General features: G+C 31.7%; 3 protein-coding genes across 3 annotated transcripts in view; 1 reads left to right on the forward strand and 2 right to left on the reverse strand.

Annotated features, from left to right (window-relative positions):
* The window catches only part of LOC111710037 (short transient receptor potential channel 1), a 62,464-nt gene extending 59,404 nt beyond the window's left edge, over positions 1-3,060 (forward strand). The window contains exons 26-28 of the mRNA XM_023484050.1: positions 158-222; positions 1,830-1,914; positions 2,919-3,060. Coding sequence (XP_023339818.1) covers positions 158-222; positions 1,830-1,914; positions 2,919-3,060 — 292 coding nt within the window. The remainder of the gene's footprint in view (positions 1-157; positions 223-1,829; positions 1,915-2,918) is intronic.
* An 8,962-nt stretch (positions 3,061-12,022) lies between these two features.
* On the reverse strand, positions 12,023-19,803 carry LOC111710049 (ras-related protein Rap-2c). The gene is made up of 4 exons (XM_023484065.1): positions 19,494-19,803; positions 18,815-18,925; positions 12,758-14,051; positions 12,023-12,416 (listed from the first exon to the last, which is right to left on the reverse strand). The coding sequence occupies exons 1-3, from the start codon at positions 19,506-19,508 to the stop codon at positions 13,626-13,628; spliced, it is 552 nt and encodes a 183-aa protein (XP_023339833.1). The 5' UTR covers positions 19,509-19,803; the 3' UTR covers positions 12,023-12,416; positions 12,758-13,625.
* Positions 19,804-21,125: 1,322 nt separating this feature from the next.
* LOC111710052 (uncharacterized) lies at positions 21,126-22,830 on the reverse strand. The gene is made up of 3 exons (XM_023484067.1): positions 22,697-22,830; positions 22,338-22,401; positions 21,126-21,642 (listed from the first exon to the last, which is right to left on the reverse strand). Exons 1-3 carry the CDS (start codon positions 22,813-22,815, stop codon positions 21,463-21,465), a joined length of 363 nt encoding a protein of 120 aa, XP_023339835.1. The 5' UTR covers positions 22,816-22,830; the 3' UTR covers positions 21,126-21,462.
* Between the last annotated feature and the right edge of the window lie 143 nt (positions 22,831-22,973).

A 22,973-nucleotide genomic window follows, 5' to 3' on the forward strand; every position in this document is an offset into this window, starting at 1 on the left:
AGAGTAAGAATAGAAAATCAAAAACTATTTACAATATTTTTGGAATAGAGAGATTAAAAAGTTTAATAAACGCAAAATACATCTTTAAATCTTTGCGAGTTTTTTTTTTAATTTAGAAAAAACGGTAAATGAAGATTAACAATTGTTACCTAACTAGGCGGCAGGGGGCAGAACACCTAGAAACAGCTGTTGTACCTATGTGGGTAATCTACCAATTTCTAGGAATAAACCAAACCAAACTAAATATTGATTTTTAAAAACATAAATAGTATCAAATCACAGGCAGCCGTAGTACATTTGAATTTCCGAGCCGGGTCAACCTTTCCGGTCCCAGTTTGTACTGTACCTAGCTCTTTGGACAGGACTAGCCGGTGCAACAAGGTTTACGCTGTCAGACTTTATGCTTCATATAGGTTCAATTTACTGTTACTATAGGGGAAGAGGTGCGTGAAATAGATTTAAATTCTCAGATGATAACAATAATAATTACGATACCAAATTTACCCTGGCATACAGGGAGAACCAGAAAATTGTGGAACAACAAAGACGAATTTTAGTTTTGATTTTAAATAGTCCAATTAGTGTTGTCAATCGTCTTTGTAAACGATCGTTAAACGATCGTTTTTTGTTTCGTTTTCAAAAACGATCGTTTCGTTTTCAGAAAAAAACGATCCTTTTTAAAAACGACCCACTTGTTTTGAACTTTTAGAAAACGAATAGCGATCGTTTTTGAAAACGATCGTTTTTATTAAACCGATTTAAGATCGTTTTTTATAGGATTGTTTTTAAAAAAACGATCGTTTTTGAAAACACGATCGTTTTTGAATTTTTTTTTATTGACAATTATGTTAACGATCGTTAACGAACGGTCGTCGTTAACGATCGTTAACGAAGGGTCGTCGTTAACGATCGTTAACGAAAGGTCGTCGTTAACGATCGTTAACGAAGGGTTGTCGTTAACGATCGTTAACGAAACGACGAACTTTATCAAAACGGTTGTTTTTGGAAAAAAATTACATGCAACTTTATTGAATGTCGTCTTGCATGAAGTTTAACAGTTGTGGGGGAGTTAAAACTCCTTGATATTTTCTTAAAAACTACTCAATGATAAGTACAGATGCACTTCAGGTCGGTTTCCTCTCTTCGTTAACGATCGTTCACGAAGGGGTCGTCGTTAACGATCGTTAACGAAGGGTCGTCGTTAACGATCGTTAACGAAGGTCCGTCGTTAACGATCGTTAACAAAACGACGAATTTTATAAAAACGATCGTTTTGAAAAACGAGCGTTTTGAAAAACGATCGTTTTAAAAACGACCATTTAAAAAAAACGAACTTTTTGAAAAACGATCGTTTTTAAAAACGATCGTTTCGTTTTCGATTTTTCGTCGTCGTTATCATAACGAAACGATCGTTTTTCTGAAAAATGAAAACGTTAACATCCCTAAGTCCAATGAACATGTAACTCTGAAATTGTGCGATGTGCACAGAGTACAGACCAGTTCACCGGCTCTAGTAAAACAGTTAACTTTGTAACAACATCAAGTACAATTTAAACATTGTTTTAATGTTGTCTCCCTATTTCATAGTTTTCTGGTTCTCACTGTAGATAATATTATGCTAAAATAATTAAACCAATTGTTTTGATTTAGAGCATCATATAATTTAGAAATATAATAGAAATAGCGAATTCTTGCGTTTAAAAAGGCCCAAAATACCTATTGGTCATTGCGGACTGCAGTACAGTAAACCTTGAATTTTTAAAAACAATGCAATCTGTAGTACGTAGTGTACTGCATGTACAATGTATATAATATGGTTTGTTTAATAGTGAGTGTTGTACTCTTGAGAATACTGATTGTTATGATGACACTAACGTACAAGAAAATATACGATAATCTAGACAAACAGTGGAAGTGAGTTCACATTTTAACATTTTAGTATTTTACAAGTTTAACATTAAAATATAAAATAATTTAATTTGAATTGCTCGGTTAAAGACCCTAGTAAAATTTATATTCACGTTTTATGTTCATATATATTCCGTTTATTAAACTTCGTAATACTTAACGAATTGTAATTTAGTATACTGCACAATTTACTTCTTTACAAGGTTGTAATGCTAGGAAAGTTAATTGCAGTTGCCTATACTCTGCGTAATTTTGAAACCAGCTCTTTCTGGGCGGAATTTGTAAACAAGATAGATGCATCAGTGTTCGTCTAGTATGCGAGGAAGTTAAAAGCATTAAATCTTGATAATTTTGAAAATTCACACAATAGTTTCCTATGACCAGAATATTTCATTGATTATTTATGGGAAATATATGGATCCCATGTCAGGCTTAGATATCCGTCTTGTGTTTACATTACCGCCCAGAGACAGTACACTGCAGTACAAAAGATGCGTACACCTCTGAAATATCTTTCCTTGCATTACAACCTTGCGTTTATATATATATATATATATATATATAGGGTCAAAACAACGATAATGTTTTCGTAGAGGAAAAATATAAAGTTCATCGCAAAATGTTTTTTTCCACCATTTTCAAAAAGTTCTGAATTATAATTTTAAAAATTAAAATTTATTTTTAAAAATAATGTTTTTAAGGCATTTTTTAAAGGTGTTCTCAGATTTTGACATAAATGAAAAAAAGTTAAAAATCACGTTTTATTAGATCAGTTTCAAACACTAGATATTCTCGGTCGTGAAACAAAACACAATTTTCTGTTCTGTACAGTACAAAAAAATACAATTTTAGTCCATACAATGTATGTTCTGTAGATTTTATAAATGCTCCGTTTTACAACGTAATACAATTTATGTATTGGATTTTATGTTTTGTACAATATACATATTCAAGGTTTCTATGTTGTGAACAACGTAATGAAATACAATTGTACAGTGTTTATATTCTAGGTATGCCCGGTTGTACAACGTAATACAATTTTTCGATCAGGATTCTCTTCTTCCCCCTCCTTTTACATTCCTTACAATCATTATGTACTGCGTCAGAGGAATAAATAGCTATAGGTGTCTCAAAAAAGGTAAAAATTATTAATACTATTATTATGATTATTATTATTATTATTATTATTATTATAAAGTACAACGCTAAGACAAGCTGTAGTCTCATAGATATAGAATACAGCACTCTCATCTTTAGTTTTATAGATAACGTGAAACCTCAACCCGACGGTAAACTGGGAAATAAATATAATACAGACTCATTCAGATCATTTTAAAGGGATTGTGGTCGTAATTTCAAGTAGCTCTCCACTCCGATTCACAACAGTACCTTTATCTGATCAAGAATGTATGAGATATCAATTATCCTTTCTTTGAAAATTGATTATTTTAAAATGTTGCTTCTCTTTAGCAATGCATGGTAATAATTGAATTCTTTTCAAGACTAAAAAAACGACAGTATCTTTTAAGAAAATGATCAGATATAGATTTAAAGGGGACTGTATTGAATCGGACATGCTCGTCACTTAAAATTACAAGAACAGTCCCTTTAATATTTCTTCAAATAGAGACGATGAAGAAATATTCACTGTGATTTAAAGATTTTCAATTTATTAACCGCACTTTGGCTCAAGTTAGTCTGGCAGAATAAATACTTTGGATCGCAATGAAATCAAAAATTATGTTTCTACATTTTGATCTATCTTGTTGGTTGTTTTTTGAATTAAACGAAAAGGAAAAAACCAAAGTTGTATTGTGACCTTTTATATTTTTTGATGAAAAATATAAATGTATTTAGGAAGAGATTAAATATTTGTGTTGTATCTATATCGTGATATACAATGTGTCATCGGGATATGTTTTTATGCATTTTTGCAAATATGATTCCTTTTTTATTTAAATACTTCTTGAATTTTTAAAGTAGAACAATATTGTGATGATGTATATTTTAGCAGAACAGATTAAATGTCGTCGTTGCTATACCAGTGCCGATTACTTTTGGCGCAGAACTCTTGCATGTGTTTAAATTTGAACTGTTTTATAAATGAAAATATTAAGAGTGATCATTTTTTTTCACAGTTAACCGTAAATTTCTGTGCTAGTAAAGCTAATGCTGAAAACAAATGCTTTAAAGTAAATGAGCAACTGAGGTAAAATTAAAAGCTAGGCATGATGACCATGTCTTCAAAATAGATGCTTTTCATTGCAGTCTGGATCTATGTGAAAGTTCTTTAAAAATATTTGTTGTCAATATCTTCCAAAACTTTGCTTGCATGATATTGATCTACTCTGAAGATAACGCTTCTTCTGAGGTATTTGTTATCTTCTTTGTAGTCATATTTTTCTATGTACGTTTTTCAATTTTTTAATGCACTTTTTTAATGCAATGGGCCAAGAAGGCTTACTTCAAAGTGAATAAATAAGATTAATTTACTAATTTGGGCTTTTTTTAGGTTTTAAAAGATTTCAGAAAATTAACCAATTCTCAATACTAACATTACAAATCAAGATAAATATAGATGATTAATGATGCCATTAATGATCACAGAAAGAATCCCTTTTCTTTTAAACCTGTCAAAACGATATTGCCCTCTGAGTTTCTGAAAGCATAATTGACAAATCTGTCATTATCGAAAATCAGATTTTTCGTAAAATATCATTTATTTAATTAAAATTCTTTCACAAAAATTAATTCAGTTATCATTCAAATTCATATCTTTTTCATATTTAGGAGATAAAAAGAAGTGATTTTGTGCTCCTCTTCATTCGTCTCATCCTGCACTCTGCACTCTCATTTCTCATTCACTCATTTCATCCAGAATAAGATGCAAACTTGTCATCCTAGTTGGACTACAAACCAACAAGTAGAGTGGAAAAAAACATTGATTTTTTTAAAAATCCTCATATGCAAAGTTTTTGGTGAAAATGCTTTTTTTAATATTTTGATTTGGCCATATTTAAGAATTTTATAATCATAATCATCCTCCCTAAATGTTATCCCTGCACTTATAAGATTTTAAAATAATATTTAAATTTGAAAAATTTATGACAGACTAGAAAATTTTGAAAAATTTTTATTTCATAGAAAATATTTCGATTTGGACATTTTTAATAATTAAATAATTATAATCATCTTCATTAAATGTTAACCCTGAACTTCTTAGATTTGAAAAAAATATTTTAAAAAATATATTTAAATTTAAAAGTTTTCGAGAAAAAGAAAATTTCGAAAAAAATGTTCGTAAAAACCATTTCGATTTGGCAATTTTAATAATTACATAATCATCTTTTTAGATGCTAAAATAATATTCTTCTTGAAGAATTATGATAATTTATAATTTACAAGTTTGTTTTTATTTATTAAAATACTTCTTCCTAAAGTTAGTAAACTTAATATTCAAAGTGTAAGTATATAATCATCTCGAGAAAACTTTAAACCTTAAAACTTTATAATTACAGCATTGAATAGCTTTTCAGAATTGAGTTTTACTTATTTAACACTTTTTATCACTTTTATTTTATGCAATTTTACAATAAGATGGACATTTAAATTAGAAATGGTTAATTATTAAAATTATATAAATAATTAATGAATTAACATAGACTTATTGATGACTCTGTATTCAAAGCGGTCCAATAACAATGCAGAAAGGTGTCTTTAAAAACCCTTTTACAAGAAACAATTGAGGAGACATCTTTGATTTTTTTTTCGAACTACGAGCGCGGCCTTGTGAACAGCGACAAAACAAAGACGAGAAAAAAATGGCGGAGATCAACGACGATATTTAAGACATCATTACACAAATTAAACTTGACAGTCTCATCAGATTTGTCATATTTTGCGAAATTAATTTTATGTTTAGTTTTATTTAAAATCCCTTATTTACAAAAAGCTCAAAATTTCGGTGCCGAATTAAACAATGTTTTCTTGATTCCGATTTTTGGAAGTTGTGTAATTGCGATCCGCGCGCAAATTTTAGGTTTTTATATAACATTAACTTCATAACTTAACTTTTAACATTCTAGTCATTCGATACTGAAACACTCTGATATGTTTATTTACATATATATTATATAATATATAACCCCTTTTTCTTCTAACTCTGATGTAAAATATTGTAAAAATATGAAATATGATCAGTTTTCCTTCGATATTAAAAAGAAAAAAGAAAATGTTAAACTTCAATGAATATGAAGTTTTTCTTTGAAAAGTTCAAAGAAAGTAACAGAAAAACAATGAGACACTAAGTTAGAATTTAAATTTTAAAAAATTAAGATCGTTAAAATCACTCTAAGACGTCTTACAATGTATATTATAGTTATGAATTTAAGTGTCCAAAAGCTCTTCCTTGTATGGACGCTGTCTAAAAGTTTATGCTGTTTTTTCTTCATTTTAAAAAATAAAATTATATATTCTCAGCAAGTTAAAAAAAGTAAAATACTACTTTTTAGTGTAAAAACTTATTTGAAAAATGCTCAAAAAAGCTGGTGTAGGTTAAATTAGACATATTTGTTTCGAAAATAAGATAAAAATATTATCTATTTATGTTAATATATATATCAACATATGTTTGTGATGATTATTATTATTATGATATAATTGTGTGCTTTTTTATATTCGTTTTTGCCAAAGATCCACAGTCTACAGTCAACAGTCTACAGTCTACAGTCTACAGTCTACAGTCTACAGTCTACAGTCTACAGTCTACAGTCTACAGTCTACAGTCAACAGTCTACAGTCTACAGTCTACCCCTTTCACATTTTAAATCCCCCCTTCTTTACATAAAGATTGCTGTCTTTCAATAGATTTGTTTGCTGTTTAGAAAATATCTATAGTTTATAGTAAGGAGAATTTAACCAATTTGGCCTACTGAACATCCATTTATTTCTTCTCAAGTCTGGATGTTGTGCAGACTAAATTACATGTCTCATCACTCTTGAGCCATTTATTTCACTTTTAAAATCATTACTGTTTAAAAAAATACGAGGAGGGGTGTTATGGTGACATTATCATCCCAAGGGACTATTTTGTTAACATCCCGCCAGTTGATAAGGAGGTGAAAATTATTGTATATCCTGAAAAAAATGTTTCTCTCTCTTAAATGTGATTTTAAACTTAAATATTGTGTTATGTGTACATATTCAATATCTATATATATAATTCTACATCAATCAAATAAACAAAACAATTCTCCCAAATTTTTAAAACGAAAGATTTTTAAGAATTAGAATACAATAGAATATACAAAGCGTGATTTGGAAAAATTGCATGCTAAGGAATTGAACAATCGACATACATTTACTTTACTTTTTCAACCTTTCATGTTTTCAATTATAAATTCTGTTAGATCTTATAGTCAGAGTTTAAAATTCAGGGTTCACTCAAAGCTAAAACCCACTATTTCTTCAGTCAGTACACACCAAAAGGATGAGATTGTAAAGACGACCTGAAATTCTTATAATTTGATACTTTCCAAGTTGCTTATTTTATGATTTGGCAAAGAAAGAAACTATTTTAAAGTTGCAAGGAATCATAAATATAAGATAACAGACCTATCAATTCCAAACAGTCGTCTCTGAAGTCTCATCATTTGCATATATCCCTGTATCAAAAGAATTATAATTCTAACCCATCAGGTTGAAAAGATTAAGGAAGTAAAAACTAAGAGTTTGTGGGGAGTGTTCAGTTTCTTTGCAAGTAAAAATTTCGGTATGTAAGAATCATGTACACTTCAATTTTATTGACAAGATTGTATAAATGTCTCTATTGCTATGAAGACGATTTCTTAACCGTTAATATCTAGGCACTACTACAGAGCGTTCCATATTATATTGGATTATCTCCAAGCTTTAACACATAATATTAAAAAAAACTAGCATTTTCTTCAAGAAATTTTTGATGATTCATTTTTTTCAAATTTTCTGATTTGTCCCTTAAATCTCAATTTAGAGCTATAGACGATCTAATACAGGTGTCCCAATAAACATGAGAATTAAGGGACGACTTTTATATCGTCTTCGATATGACATTTTTTCATGAACACAATTATTGCAGTATTCCAGTTTAAACATCTTGTATCAAAAACGCCTGGTCTTGAGATTTACAAAATATGGTCTACCATTGTTGCATCTTCAAAATTGACGGAGATATTGCAAAATTTGTACAAATTTAAATTTCTTAAATAAATCAATATTTTATAATACATATTTTATAACCAGAAATCTCTGTAATAGGAAGACGACTTTCAGACTCTAGTTGTGACTTTAAATAGACCAATGAGCATAGGACGAATAGGACACAGCAAGTGCACAGTGAAAACAGACCCATTTCACTTGATTAGCGATTTAATAAGTTTCTGATAAAACTTTTTGCATTGAAACAACCTATAATACACATAAGTATTGCTATCTGAACTGTTAGGTCTAAGAGTTGATAAATTATTGATTAAGACAGTAAATACTAAATAACTATTTGTTGTTAACATCAATAGACTCAATAGTTATTTGTTTAAATCATAATCAATAATTTATCAACTCTTAGACCTAATAGTTCAGATTATACAGGTCACTACAAAGCGAGTTCTGCCAGGACTGAGGCCTAGAGCAACTAAAATAAATCTTTACTTAAAAAGGAATACTATATGTGTAGGAAAAAAATCTCTACATAAACATAATTCTTCTTGTACCATGGATATACAGGGTGTCCCACGAAACATGACAATTGGTGAATAGTTTTGAATGGCTTCTTCAATATGCTGCATTGGATATATCATGGACTTTTTGCAGTTTATTTTGTTAGTAAAATCTTTTACTCAAATATATTTTACTTTGTAATAAGTTTTACAATAACATGAGTGCTATATAATATCTTTTCTTATTCTCTTTGGCATTAAACAGCCTAAAAATTATGGAAGAAGAAATTTTAAACTATGTACTAACTGTCATGTGTCGTAGGACACCCTGTATTCTACTGTACTTGGGAAGAACTTATACCCCTGGCTGGCAGGTATACATCTGAAAACCTTGTCTAGCCTAACCAAGAATGCAATAGAGGTTGCTTCAAAAATATTAAGATCTCTTTTGCATATGCACGGTCCAAACAAAAGTCGTCTTCCTATTTCAGAGTTTTCTGGTTATCACTGTATCTAATATCTTCGTCAATATTTAAGACACAAGAAAGGTAAACAGACAAATTTATGAAAAGACATACAGCCGATTGTTTTGATACTTCCTTAGCCATGCATTAAATAGCAAGGATCAAAGACGACTTTCTAGTCGTTTCTCAATTTCCATGTTAATTGGGACATCCTGTAGGATGAGGATCACCCTGTATGTAAATAATCCTGCAGGTAATTGACTTTATCACAGATTTCTATAGTATTTTTATCAGGACTGTTCCGGGCCATAATCTTTGATTGGCTATTCGTTCTCTGTACAGGATGTCCAAATAAACATGGGAATTATGCGATGAATTCGAAATCGTTCTTGTAGATACCTTGCAGCTATATATATATAGAGTAGCCAAAGAAACATAAGAATTAATTATATGGAGACTAAAAATTCTTTTATGAAACTATAAACCTTTATAATTCTTACTCATTTCATCGTCAATTTCATAATAAACGTGCTATAAAGTTAAATTGGCTGTTCATTATAGCAACGTTTGCTGTCATAGTTTTGATTGGTTCCCGGATTTTCTCCAAAAAATTAGGATATTCATATTTCATGGATATTAATTTACCTTGAAATAAAAATAAAAGAAGTTTCTGTAGAATTATCAAAAAAAACTTATTACGGTCTATGTATTCATATATCTATGATTCACTGTATCTAATTATTAATTATCTAATTAATAAGATTTAAAAATTTACGATAAAAGTAAACATTTTTGATACACCCTATGCCGTTATCATTTGAACACTCTGCAGATTAATGTCTGTAGGGCTCGTATAGGGCCTGCAGCGGATGATGAATAATGAAAATAAGTTGCAGGTTGAAAATACCGGTTTCGCGCCAAAATAAAAACTAATTGTAACAGATCAGATTCTTCAGATAGATTTGAAACTGGAGACGTTAAAACAATACATATTTCAAGTTTATTGGGAGACTTTATAAAAATAGACCAAGATTTAACTCATGAACAATCTTTTTAGACCAAGATTCAACTAATGAACAATCCTTCAGACCAAGATTTGGCTCTTGAACAATCCCTTTAGACCAAGACTCAACTCATGAACAATCACTTTAGACCAAGATTCAACTCATGAACAATCCCTTTAGACCAAGACTCAACTCATGAACAATCAATTTAGACCAAGATTCATCATGAACAATCCCTCAGACTAAGATTAACTCATGAACAATCCCTTTAGACCAAGATTTAACTCGTTGACAATCACTTTAGACCAGGTTTCAACTCATGAACAATCTCTTTAGACCAAGATTCAACTCATGAACAATCTCTTTAAACCAAGATTAAACTCATTGACAATCACTTTAGACCAAGTTTAAACTCATGCACAATCTCTTTAGACCAAGATTCAACTCGTGAACAATCTCTTTAGACCAAGATTCAACTCATTGACAATCACTTTAGACCAAGTTTCAACTCATGAACAATCTCATTAGACCAAGATTCAACTAATGAAAAATCTCTTTAGACCAAGATTAAACTCATTGACAATCACTTTCGACCAAGTTTCAACTCATGAACAATCTCTTTAGACCAAGATTAAACTCATTGACAATCACTTTAGACCAAGTTTCAACTCATGAACAATCAACCAAGATTCAACTCATGAACAATCCCTTTAAACCAAGATTCAACTCATGAACAATCCCATTTAGACCCAGTTTAAACTCATGAACAATCTCTTTAGACCAAGTTTAAACTCATGCACAATCCCTTTAAACCAAGATTTAACTCATGAACAATCCCTTTAAACCAAGATTCAACTCATGAACAATCCCTTTAAACCAAGACTCAACTCATGAACAATCTGTTTAGACCAAGATTCATCATGAACAATCCCTCAGACTAAGATTAACTCATGAACAATCCCTTCAGACCAAGATTCAACTCATGAACAATCCCTTTAAACCAAGATTCAACTCATGAAAAATCCCTTTAAACCAAGATTCAACTCATAAACAATCCCTTTAAACCAAGATTCAACTCATGGCTCTATTTGTGCCAAGAAAATTAGTATTCTCGACTTCTTTAAAACTATTCATCTTTAAATCAATTCATTCACTCTAACATTATTTTGAGAGCTCCAAGTCTAAACAACTTGCATATAATTTTATAATTCACAAACATTCATTTTCTCTCAAGAAGCTACTAACAACTTTAATATAGTCATCATTCACGCTTATTTATCTTAAGAGTTTTAAACAAAACTTGCATATCATTCATCATTCACTCGTATTCGTGGAGTTCAAAACAACTTACATATAATTTTATCATTCATTCATATTCATTCCAAGAGCTCCAACTTTCTCCGATTTCTTTTTATACCTTAATGTACAACAATAATATTTTCTTTGAACCTTTTTTCGACATAACAGGTATAATTGACTTGTTAGTACAGGGTAACCCAAGAATAAGACTTTAAAGACAAACTAGCTCTAATATATTAGTACAACCCCAAGATTAAATTTGGAGTTTTGCTTTAAAAATAGTCGTGAAATGCTATTTTAGATGATTCGGTCTGTTTACAAGTTTACAGATACAAACAACCACTATTTACTGTAAGAAAAAGAGGCCGAATACATTTTTTTGTTCTATATATCTGAAGATTTCTTTCTTTAAGGGTATGCCTCTGTAAAAAAAACTTATTGCATTGGATTAATGCTTTAGTTCTTTACATGTCTTTTAGAACATTATAACTATTAAGTATTGCTTATATTATCTGTTTACAACCTTAATGGAATATTTTCTTCACGCTTTCATATATTAATAGAAGTGAATCGATATGATCTAAGAAACCCGCCATTGTTGACATTCATCCTGACATCTGATCTGCTATTGATGTTAAAAACTTAAAAATACATGTTTAATCTGAAGAATATATATTCTTATTCATACCATATAAAAATTACAGTTTAAGGTCACATAGGAAGTAACATTGGATTTAGGGACATAAAATTTTAAAGTTTACCCCTCCCCCCATCCATGACAAAATAATTTTCGACATTAAAAAGATCCAAATAAATGTTACCCTATTGCATTTCCATTAATTAAGAACCGCAATTTTGAAGAAATAAAACTTTTAAATATCGGGTTTGGTGTTTGATAATATTTAACTTTGTTTAAAGCCCTGATAAAATAAAATGACCCTAAAAAAAGAAATTTACGCCTTATATCACTGTTAGGCCCCCATATATATACGTTTATTTACATACTTACAGAGGAGTATACACAACAAGTATTGAATTTAAAGTTTAAACTCAGTACAAGAAAAAGTAAGCGTAATTTCAAATGACCCTCCATGCAAAGATGGCATTGCCTGATTCACAGCTGTACCCTTCAAAGCTTTTTCTGATTAATTATTAGTTAGATATCAATGTTTATAATTTTAAAATAAATAAATCTTGATTTATTTTAATGGTGGGTTCTCTACAAAAGTGACTTGCGCATTTCTACACTGCAGACTAGCAGGCACTTATTAGAAAACATTTCAAATTAAGAAGGCGACAATATCTTTCACATAAAATATTTAAATATTTGTTGTGAATCGAGCATTGCCAATTTAGTATGGAGTAGTCACTTAAAATAAGGCTTACACACCCTTAAATAATATTAGGGATTGCATAGAAGACTTGACTGGAAGAAATAATAACCGTTCAATACTTGAATCTCTAGGTGATGTTTAAATAAGTACACCAGTAACTAAATCAACACATTTTTTAAATCTTTACGATTCTCGTTAGAAACTAAATAATTGCATTTAATAATCAAGAGCTCATTTGTTTAATCAAATCATTTAAAAAAACATGAATAGTTTGAAAATTTGATATCTTGTAAATCAAAATATTACGTAGTTCCTTAAGTATAACAAGACTTTTTCGTGCGGTTTAAAATATTGCTTTAATTTAATACGACTGGAATTCAATTTCCCGCATTTTTTAAAATTGGCAAATTTGAGCTTATGAGAATTGAAATCCGCATGATTTGGAAACAACTTCTTTTATAATTTCTTTGCACACAAAAATATTTATGGGTTGCTTTGTGCTTAGTATTTTTAAGAGCACTGTACAGTTCCTTTTGAGTAAGTGGTGTTGGTGGCGGTAGGGGGAAATATTTTTTTTATCCGAGGCAAGACTTGAAGGTTTTAAGAATATTTTTAAAAAATATCAAGAAGAGACGAATTTATCAATTAAAAGGAAAGATAAGTAGATGGAAAATATTTGACAAAAAAGCGCCCATTTCTAGACTAAATCATCTCAATCATCTTTAATACAAAAACATTTTTTAAGATAAATTTTTTCACAATTTCTGAAACGCAAAATTGCTAACACAAAATTTGCCTTAACATGACTTTATAATAGGAACATTCCAATCTATCCATGGAGTTATGTAAGGTTACATTTATCAAAAATACAATTTCTTTATAATGAATAGTTTTTTTATGACCGTTGACGGTCCGTGAGATCTTCTACGATATAACACAACAAGTACAGATGATTTCACGATCTTTACTGTCCGGTCTCATATTCATCTCTCGAACTGTTTCGGCGAACACTTCGTTCACGTTCATTCGGTTCTTCGCAGACGCCTCGACGAACGGACATCCCCAGATTTGAGCGAGCGCCATTCCCTCGACGGTTGGGACCTCGCGCTGGCTCTCTAGGTCGACCTTATTACCGACCAGAAGGATAGGAACACGGTCGGATCCTTTCACTCGAACTATCTGATCACGCATAGTTTTAATGTCCTGGAAGGTTTGATGATTTGTGAGTGAGTAGACGACGACAAACCCCTGGCCGTTCTTGATATAAAGGTCCCGCATACTGGCGAACTGCTCGGTCCCAGCAGTATCAAGGATCTCCAGGACACAGGGACAGTTATCCACCTCGATCTCCTGCAAGATAAAAAATTTCAAAATGGCGGCAAGATAGAAAAAAAAATCTATTTGTTATATCGCGAAAAATAATTTATAGAACATGGCCTACGAATAACAAAAGTAAAAAGATAACAGAAAAACTTATCTTTATGATTATGAACATAAAATAATAAATATTGGCTTGCAATATTTTTAGGCAAATAGTGAAGTGGTCCCAGTAAAGTGCAAAAAATGCAAGCNAATCGAGGCATCCATATAATAGATGAATTACAAATTCGTTTAGGATATGGTCATGGTAAGATAACATCAAAATATAAAAATCCCAACTGCACGGAAAATGCACTTGAAAAGAAGTGAACTGGTAGCTTGAATAACACGGATGTTCTAAATTATGCAATTCTATCTCTACGCAAACTCACGTTTTGGTTGAATCCTAATTAATATTTCCCAGAATCTATTTCCGTACAACAAAGCGATCTAGTCCATTTTACAGCAAGGTAATCATTTACTCACACAAGAACTTGTATTATTTTGTTCCTTTGTGAAAAATATAAACTTAGGTGGGAACTCTTGTATTTTGGATATCGAGATCAATGCATAATCTTCTTTTTAGTTTAGGTAATTTCAATATTAATTTGATGTCACGTTTGTATCAACAAAAGTGTATTTAACTCAACCAAACGAGTGGGGATTGGAGATTCAAAAACCTAGCCAATCAGAGAATCCGGGAAACTTGAAATTTTGCGCGTCATTTACTGAGCGAACTCTCATTGGTCGGAAAATTGCAGCGAAAGTAAAAGAAAGAAAAAGAGCGGACTAAGAAGGAAATTAAAAGTGTCACATTGGATATTTAGATTAACCGATAGGAATTAAAGGTTAAAATTCTAAATTGTTCAGCATTAAGGTGGGAGCTCTTGTATCGTGGATATCAATGCTTTATCTCAATCTTTTTTGCTATCACGTTAAGAGTGTCTTCTGGGGAAAACGAACCACCAATCAGAAGCCAGGAATGTTGCTCTTAACCAATGAGAGAACAGAAAAATTGCAGATAACGAAAATCAAGAGATTAAGAGGATTTTCTTAAAATTCAACAATGGCTTCTATGGATATCGAGATCAGTTGATCGGAGTAATGGGATTCCAACACAAAGGTTCCCAGCTCTGAGGTCAAAACTGTTGTGCAGTTAATCCCATGATTAAGCACTAGGCAGTTATCCGTAACATTTTTTTATTGGATATCCCGTGGTCTGAACCCATGCAGAGAAAAATATAATTGAGGGAAAGTACTTAATCTTAAATTTAAAAGTTGTTTTATGTTATAAATTTTATAGATTAACTCTGTCGTCTCGCACATTAGTTTTGACCTCTGACGACTTTTTTAACGTCTTTAATGATTTCACAAAGAATTCCAAAAATGAATAAAAAAAAACCTTGTTGCCAGGAATTTCTTGAGTGTCCAAAAAAATTGATATAAAAATTAGATCATATCCTTGTAAAAGCTTTGAATAAATTTTGAAAATACGGAATCGTGATTTCTACAATTTGAGGTATAAAATCTAGTTAGCTAGCCGAGCGTGAAATATTGGTCAAATTTAAGAAAATATCTGAGTTAAGCAACCATCAGTCAAGACAGTAAAGGTTGAGAAAATAAGGAGTAGGGAGGGGGGGGGGCATTAATAAGGTTATTTTTATTATTATTATTTATAACTTTTGTTCGTATTATGCAGACTTGTTACATTTTGATCATACCCCTTTAATGACAATATCTTTAAGATAATTTTGTTTATCAAATGAGTCTTTGCCACAAACTCTGATTGTATAATCTCTAAATCTTTGCAACGCAATGTCAAATATTAGATATTTCTAACAATGAAGTCTGTTAGATCAAAGAGTCAAAGTTGGAAATATAACACATAGCAAATATTAACTTGCAAAGATATAGGAATTCGAAAAATCAAGTTTGTGGCAAAGACTCAATTCCTTGATCATGTTGATTTATTAAATCATCCAAGTTAAAGTTCATATTTCAGTAGGACTTAGTATATAGAGTGGGGGGGGGGGGTCGGAACATTCAAATATATATTGCTCTGGTTTGGTTTATCAAGCTTGTGAAAATATTGTTCTATTTCAAGAACAGGTTTTTAATCTTAACAATATCTGATCAGTTTACTCTCCTGAATGACTGGGGAAAATCAGGAATTAGCAAAATGCGCGGTAAACAAAAAATAGGTTGCGTAGTTAGAATAAGCCCTAGTTGATGAGTGGAATTAATGAGAATGAGAGTAATTAATGAGAATGAGAGGAATAGAATGAGAGGAATTAATGAGAATGAGAGGAATGAAAGAGAATGAGAGGAATGAATGAGAATGAGAGGAATGAATGAGAGGAATAAATGAGAATTAGTGGAATTTTTGAGAATGAAATGAGCCCAAATAAATAAGAATTGACGGAATAAATCAGAATTGGCAGAATAAATAAGAATAAGCTGAATGAGTGGAAATGAGCCCAAATGAACAAGAATTAGCGGATAGAGTAAGAATGTGTAAAATGAATATGAGAATGTATGAGTGGAAATAATGATTCTTAATGAATGAGAAAGAGGGGAATGAATGAAAACGAGCTGTATGAGTGAAAATGAATCTAAATGAATGCGAATAAACTGAGTAAAGGGAAATAAGATGAGCTGAATGAGTGGAATGAACGGAATGAATGAGAATGAGTGGAATGAGAGGAATGAATGAGAATGAACTGAGTGAGTGGAAATGAGTTGAGCTAAATGAGGAGAATGAGCGGAATGAGTGATAATATACTGAGTGAGGGGCAGTGAGATGAGTGGAATGAGCGGAATAAATGGCATTGAACTGAGTGGGATGAGCGGAATGAATGAGAATAAAATGAGTGAGGGGAAATGAGATAAGCTGAATGAGTGGAATAAGCCACTCAATAAAATAATCAAACATTTAATATTTCTCACGATTTTTTCAGTTGGACTAGTTCAACACGAGAAATTTCCCTCCCAGGATAATAAGACAGGATGAACTTATGCCCCCCCCCCCTCAAATATTTAGTACCCACAGTGTGACTCATAAAACTATGGAACAAGAAGACGACTGTTACACTCCAGTTAAGTCCAGTGAGCCGGAAATTTAAGAGAGTATCGTTGAACGAAGCTTCCCAGTTTCTAAATGTTTCTTAACAAAAATGTTGATGTCTGCAAACCTGCCTGTCCCCATTCTTTAAACCGGGTTTCCAAACTGGGTTTCATTAAGATAATCTGTCTTTAGTTTTGGGCTCTATGCACAAAACACAACAATTTTGTAAGTATAAGGAATCATAAGGAATTGAAATCTCTGTTTACAGACGCATTTCAAATAATAAATTAATTTGTTAAATATTTGCGATAAAAATATCATCAAATATACGAGAAATTGCTTAAATGTCGTTCTTTTCTACAATTTTCTGGGTTTTCGGAAAAACTTTTTATCATAATCTAGAAGTCTCAATAAAAAATATGATAGGGTTAAGTAACGGAGGAGGAGGGGGGGGGGGAGCAGAACCCTATTAACGAACTATTACGTTTAACAACGTTGAATCATATTTGTATCAATTTCAACATTGTTTAATGTTTACAGAGAAAAAAATAATATTTTGACAGTTTACTAAATAAAGATATGAGAGTGAGCCAGGATGAGGGGGGGGCTAAGAATGTTTAGGGGGTGGGAGGAGCTATGGCGGAGTTAGGTCTTAGTTGTTAAATAATGATAAAAACCTGTTCAAAAATAAATCAGATTGTAATTTAGCGCCACGCATCTAGGGTATTAGAGGGAGGTAATTACAGAATTTAAAATGTTTTAATTATGTTCTAAAATAAAAACATTTCGGTCACAAAAAAATAAAGAACTTTTTTTAGCTAAAAAACCTACAATTTCATTCTTATTTTTTTTATAAACATTTAAAATTTCTTTCATGTTCAAAATAGTTTAAGTTCAATTAATATTGTTAGAGAATAAATTAAAGAATTCACACAGTGGGATCCAACAAAATTTGGAAACCATGCTTATTGATTTAATTAACTTCAACTCAGACATTGATGGTACGGCTCAAGCTACAAAAAAAGAGGGAGGTTAAAAATTAATGTGGAGAGTGTAGGAAAATGAAATGTATCGTGGGGGGGGGGGTGTTTGATTTTAGGAGTTTGTAGCATTATTGTGTAGTACACAATGCAAACTCATTTTTTACGTTTCTTTTTAATTCCCGCCCCATTTGTTCAAGAAAAAACTTTATCAGAATGGAGTGACAAAATATTAGATTTGGAAATTTAATGGAAAGATCAAAAAGCAAGTAAAAATAGTATTTTAATAGCTTTTTACTCTGAATCTCTACAAAAATAAAAAATTTCCCAGAGGTCAGAATTTGTGTTGATAATATTGGGATCAAGCCTTAATCTCCATTTTGTGCAACCCTGAGGATTAATCTGATCCTGAGGATTAATCTGATTCTGAGGATTAATGATAATCCTGAGGATTAATCTAATCGTGAGGATTAATCTAATCCTGGGGATTAATCTAATTCCTCATCAATGCCCACCGGCCGGCCGTGGTGGTCGTTTACTGCAGGGATAACAAAACTCAAATTTAGAAATTGTCAAGTGTATATCGAGATCAAGTGATCGGGATTATGAAAAAGTTCCCAGCTCAGTACAGTTTAAGAAAGACTTATAATTTCTATAATTTCTTTATATTGGTTTATACCATACATGAATACTGAATGGTGTAATCCTACCTTTCTATAGAAATCTTCTATCGTTGGATCATATTTCTCCATAAACCGTCCACTAACAAACTGTACAGTCAAGGCTGATTTACCCACTCCTCCTGACCCCAGAACTACCACCTGGTATCAAAGGTCCAATTTTTTAATGATATCGACAATTTAAAAGTTTTCTGAATATGATCAAAGTTCAGCCATGGACATACCTTACTTCTAGGAGAAAAACAAAGACTTTCACTAGAAAAAGGGGAGGGGGGGGGGGGTGATTTTTCAGGACAATATACACCGCTGTAACGGGAGCGTTCACTGTATTGAACCTTTAACTTAGTAACTTAGTGTTCAACATATGTCTCGCTTTTTATTAAATCTGGTTCCGTCGTCAAAATAACATTTGGATCCAATGAATGAGCGTTTTTTTCAATCATTAAATTGGATTTAAGCACTTGTAGCAAAATTTCTTTGATTGGTAAATAGGAGAAGGGGAGGTTCATAATGAGGTGAAAAACTCACAAACTAAAGTCCCACAAGGCGAGTTCAAAAACATTGTTCCCCCATTTTTTATTTAAAACATAAACCAAACCTAATTTATATAACAGGGTTTAGGGTGGTAACTATTAATCTAGAATACCAGAATTAAAAAAAACTTCAATTATGAGTTAAGAATGAATCGCAGAAATAATTGGATCTTTTCCTTAAACTCCTTCATATTGGAGTTAAATTAACACGGTAAATCTGTACAACCAGCTGCAGTACACTTAATGGTCGGTACAGTACGCCTGACGTCACAGGAGCATGGTCTGAATGTAAACAAGTCTTCTCCATGCAGTACAATGTGATTCTACCGCGTAAAGACCAATTAGATCAATAATTTGAATTCATGAGCACTTCTGTTAGCCGTTTTTTGCGTCAGTAAGCATCACTCTCTAAACATATTTGTATCACAGATTATAAGTTTGGCACTCTACATTACATTTTCTCCTGAAAATAGTTAAATTAATATATGTAATATTGAAAAATAAAAACAAACTAAGTTCTAATACTGCAATACTAATACTAATACTAAGTTCTAATACTAAAAAAACCCTCTTCTATCACTTCTAGGGTCTGTCCTAGTGAACGATTTTCTGGGCCGAGCGCTGCGGCTAGGACAGGCTAGGGGGGCCGAGCTCTGCGGCCACGGGTTAGGTTAGCTAAGACACTTTCTGGGCCGAGCGCTGCGGCCACGGGTTCGGTTAAGTTAAGACACTTTCTGTAAGATCCATGTACAAAATTGATAGGAGGGGGGGGGGTCCAAAAATCGTTCTCTAGGACAGACCCCCTATTTGTTTACGAATAAAACTGTATTATTTAAAATAATAAAAACGACGTTATTAATACATCTTTAATATATACTTTCAACATACGATTTTTAGTCACTTTTAGAACCTTTTTTAGGGTATGCCCCAAAAAACACTGCAAACCGACGATTTGCAATAAGCCTGAATTTCAAGCTCAAAATAAAAATCACCATAAGTTAGATTCCTGTTCTCACAGTTATTAGCGAAAACTGATTCAATCACGGTTATAGGAACTAATGGAGGAATTAGTAGATCTGTGTATGAGTAATGAACTGGCCATGTCCTGGTACACTGTAATCTGTCTGTGAAGAACCCCACCCCAGGTAGATACTACCCCCCCCTCACCCCGCCTGCAGACTAGTCCCCCCCTTTCCTCTAGTTTACAGTGTACACTTTCCCTACTCAGCACAGTCAAGGAAGAGCATACTCGGAACAGTCAGGGGAGTGCAACACACAACTCAAGGATTAATTAAAAATAGAGCAAAAAAAAAGCTGTTTCTGAAATTTGTAAATACACAGGCAAGTGAATGGAACATGCTGAAATTTACCCCGCAGACAATCATCTGAATTTAATAAATATTGTACAGAAGACAGTCAAAGGGCAATATTTCTGAATGTCTACTACGCAGCCAATGAAGGGCAATGTTTCTGTTTAAGAAAAGAACCTTTCTGAAAGTTGTTCTAATATCCAGAATAATTTCAAAAAACATTTCTTAAGAAAATTGTAATAATACAGTCAAGGAAGGAAAATGTTATTGCACAGTGCACACCGAAGCGAAGGAGGGAATCCTCGGACGCCATGAGCCTCCGCTATGTAGACATGACCCTCACAGATTTGCTAGGCAGACCGTGCCTCCGCTATGCAGTAAGTGAGCCTACACCATACAGCACACCTTTTTAAAATTTTATCAATTAGAGTATCAATAAATGTGGAACTAACATCTACTTTTTTACTCTACAGAGGTTTGGTCCAGCACCATCACCAAATTTTAAATAGAGTTACTTATTGATTGTCATGATTAGAAACATAAGGACTCAAAATAAAAACTTGGATGAAATATTGCTAAAAAGGGGGGAGGATATGCGACAAAATTATCAATTTGGCTGAACAAAAAAATCTTCAAGATTTTATAAATTCATTAATTTGCTTTCCGTCTACCACAAGCTATACAAGAACACCAAGTTAAAGCTTACAATTCAATTATTATCCTTTTTTATCCTTTTCAACATTTTTATAATCCTTTTTACCACCAAACAAATTTTTGAAAATCCGAAAACCAATTTGTCCGACCCAGTTTTAATGCGTGTTTTTTTTTGTAAATTTTATTTTATTTTAAAAATGTTTTTGATAGATTCTGAAAATTTAGTGAAGGAGTTCTGTGTTTTCTCCTCCTCAATGGTCTTCTTCAAGTTGACAAACTCCTGGAGAAAGTCCGCCGTGATGGTGATGTCCAAGGACTTTGCCGTCTTGATGGTCTGTTCTCCACCAGCTGTATTCCGATGCTGAAGTTACAAATTATATATGTACAGGTTGTCCCATGAAACATGACAGTTGGTGAATATTTTTAAATGTCTTCTTCAATAATTTTTTTATGTTGTTTGATACCAAAAAGAATAATAAAAAATAATATATGGCTGTCATATTTTATCAAAATTAATTTCAAAGTATAAAAAATTTAAACAATAGTTTTTTTAGAGGAAATAGAGTGCACAAATTCTTTAATATCTAAAATATGTTGAAGAAGACATGTAAAACTTTTCACCAACTGTTATGTTTTGTGAGACACCCTGTATATTAAATAATAAACATGGTGTATTTTATATTAAGGCTAAAACTTAAGAAACATTAAACATATTAAATTAGAAAATTATGAACCAGTAACTGTATCAGTTTTTAACTATTACTAAAAAGTCAAAACATATCTGGCTAGTGACTAGCTTGTAAACCCAGCGTTGCCTGAAAACTAAACTTTCTATAAAAAGTCAAAAACTAAACTTTAAAAGAAATGTTCAAATTAAGAACATTCCCGTGGTTCTACAGAGCTCTCTAATCAATGTTTGAGGCATATAGGTCAGGGGGTTCAAGAGTTATGATCGGACATACATTCTGAATTTCGACTATAGCAGTATAGTACGATTTTACGTTAAGTCTTAGAATGATTGTTAGTATAATATTTCGTATAAAATTTGTTATTTACCTTTGTTTGAAAAGCCAGCAGAGATTCAAATGTTCTAGATTTATGATACGCTGTTGAATCATGCCTAAATAGGGTAATTGTAATCTTAGCAAAACTATTCTCTTAGAATTCTTCTCGTTTAGAATTAATGATATCCTCAACATATTTTTTATCATTATCTGAGATTTAGTTTCTAGCAGGCTTCTAAAAATATCTTCTTTAACATAATTACTACTCTATGATTACTTGAGATTCAGTTCTAGTAGTCTCCTAAACATGTCTTCTTTATCATATTTTACTACTCTATGATTGCCTAAGATTAAGTTCAAATAGTATCCTAAACATATCTTCTCTATCATATTTTACTACTCTATGATTACCTAAGATTTAGTTCTAGTAATCTTCTAAACAAATCTTCTCTATCATATTTTACTGCTCGAGACAGAACAGGGTCAATCTTCACAATTTTAACTAAAAAATTCAAAATATTTATTTTCATTTTAGAATTTAATGTGAAATAATGAAAGCTGGTAAAATTCAGAAATACATGGAAAAAAGAGTCAAGTAGGTGATTTTACACAAAACTTTATCGAAAAGTATTTTTGTCTGAATATTTTAAAATATCAAATATTTGAATCACTTTAATAAAAATAAGAA

Source organism: Eurytemora carolleeae, unplaced genomic scaffold (assembly GCF_000591075.1).
Source record: "Eurytemora carolleeae unplaced genomic scaffold, Eaff_2.0 scaffold423, whole genome shotgun sequence".
NCBI lineage: Eukaryota > Metazoa > Arthropoda > Copepoda > Calanoida > Temoridae > Eurytemora > Eurytemora carolleeae.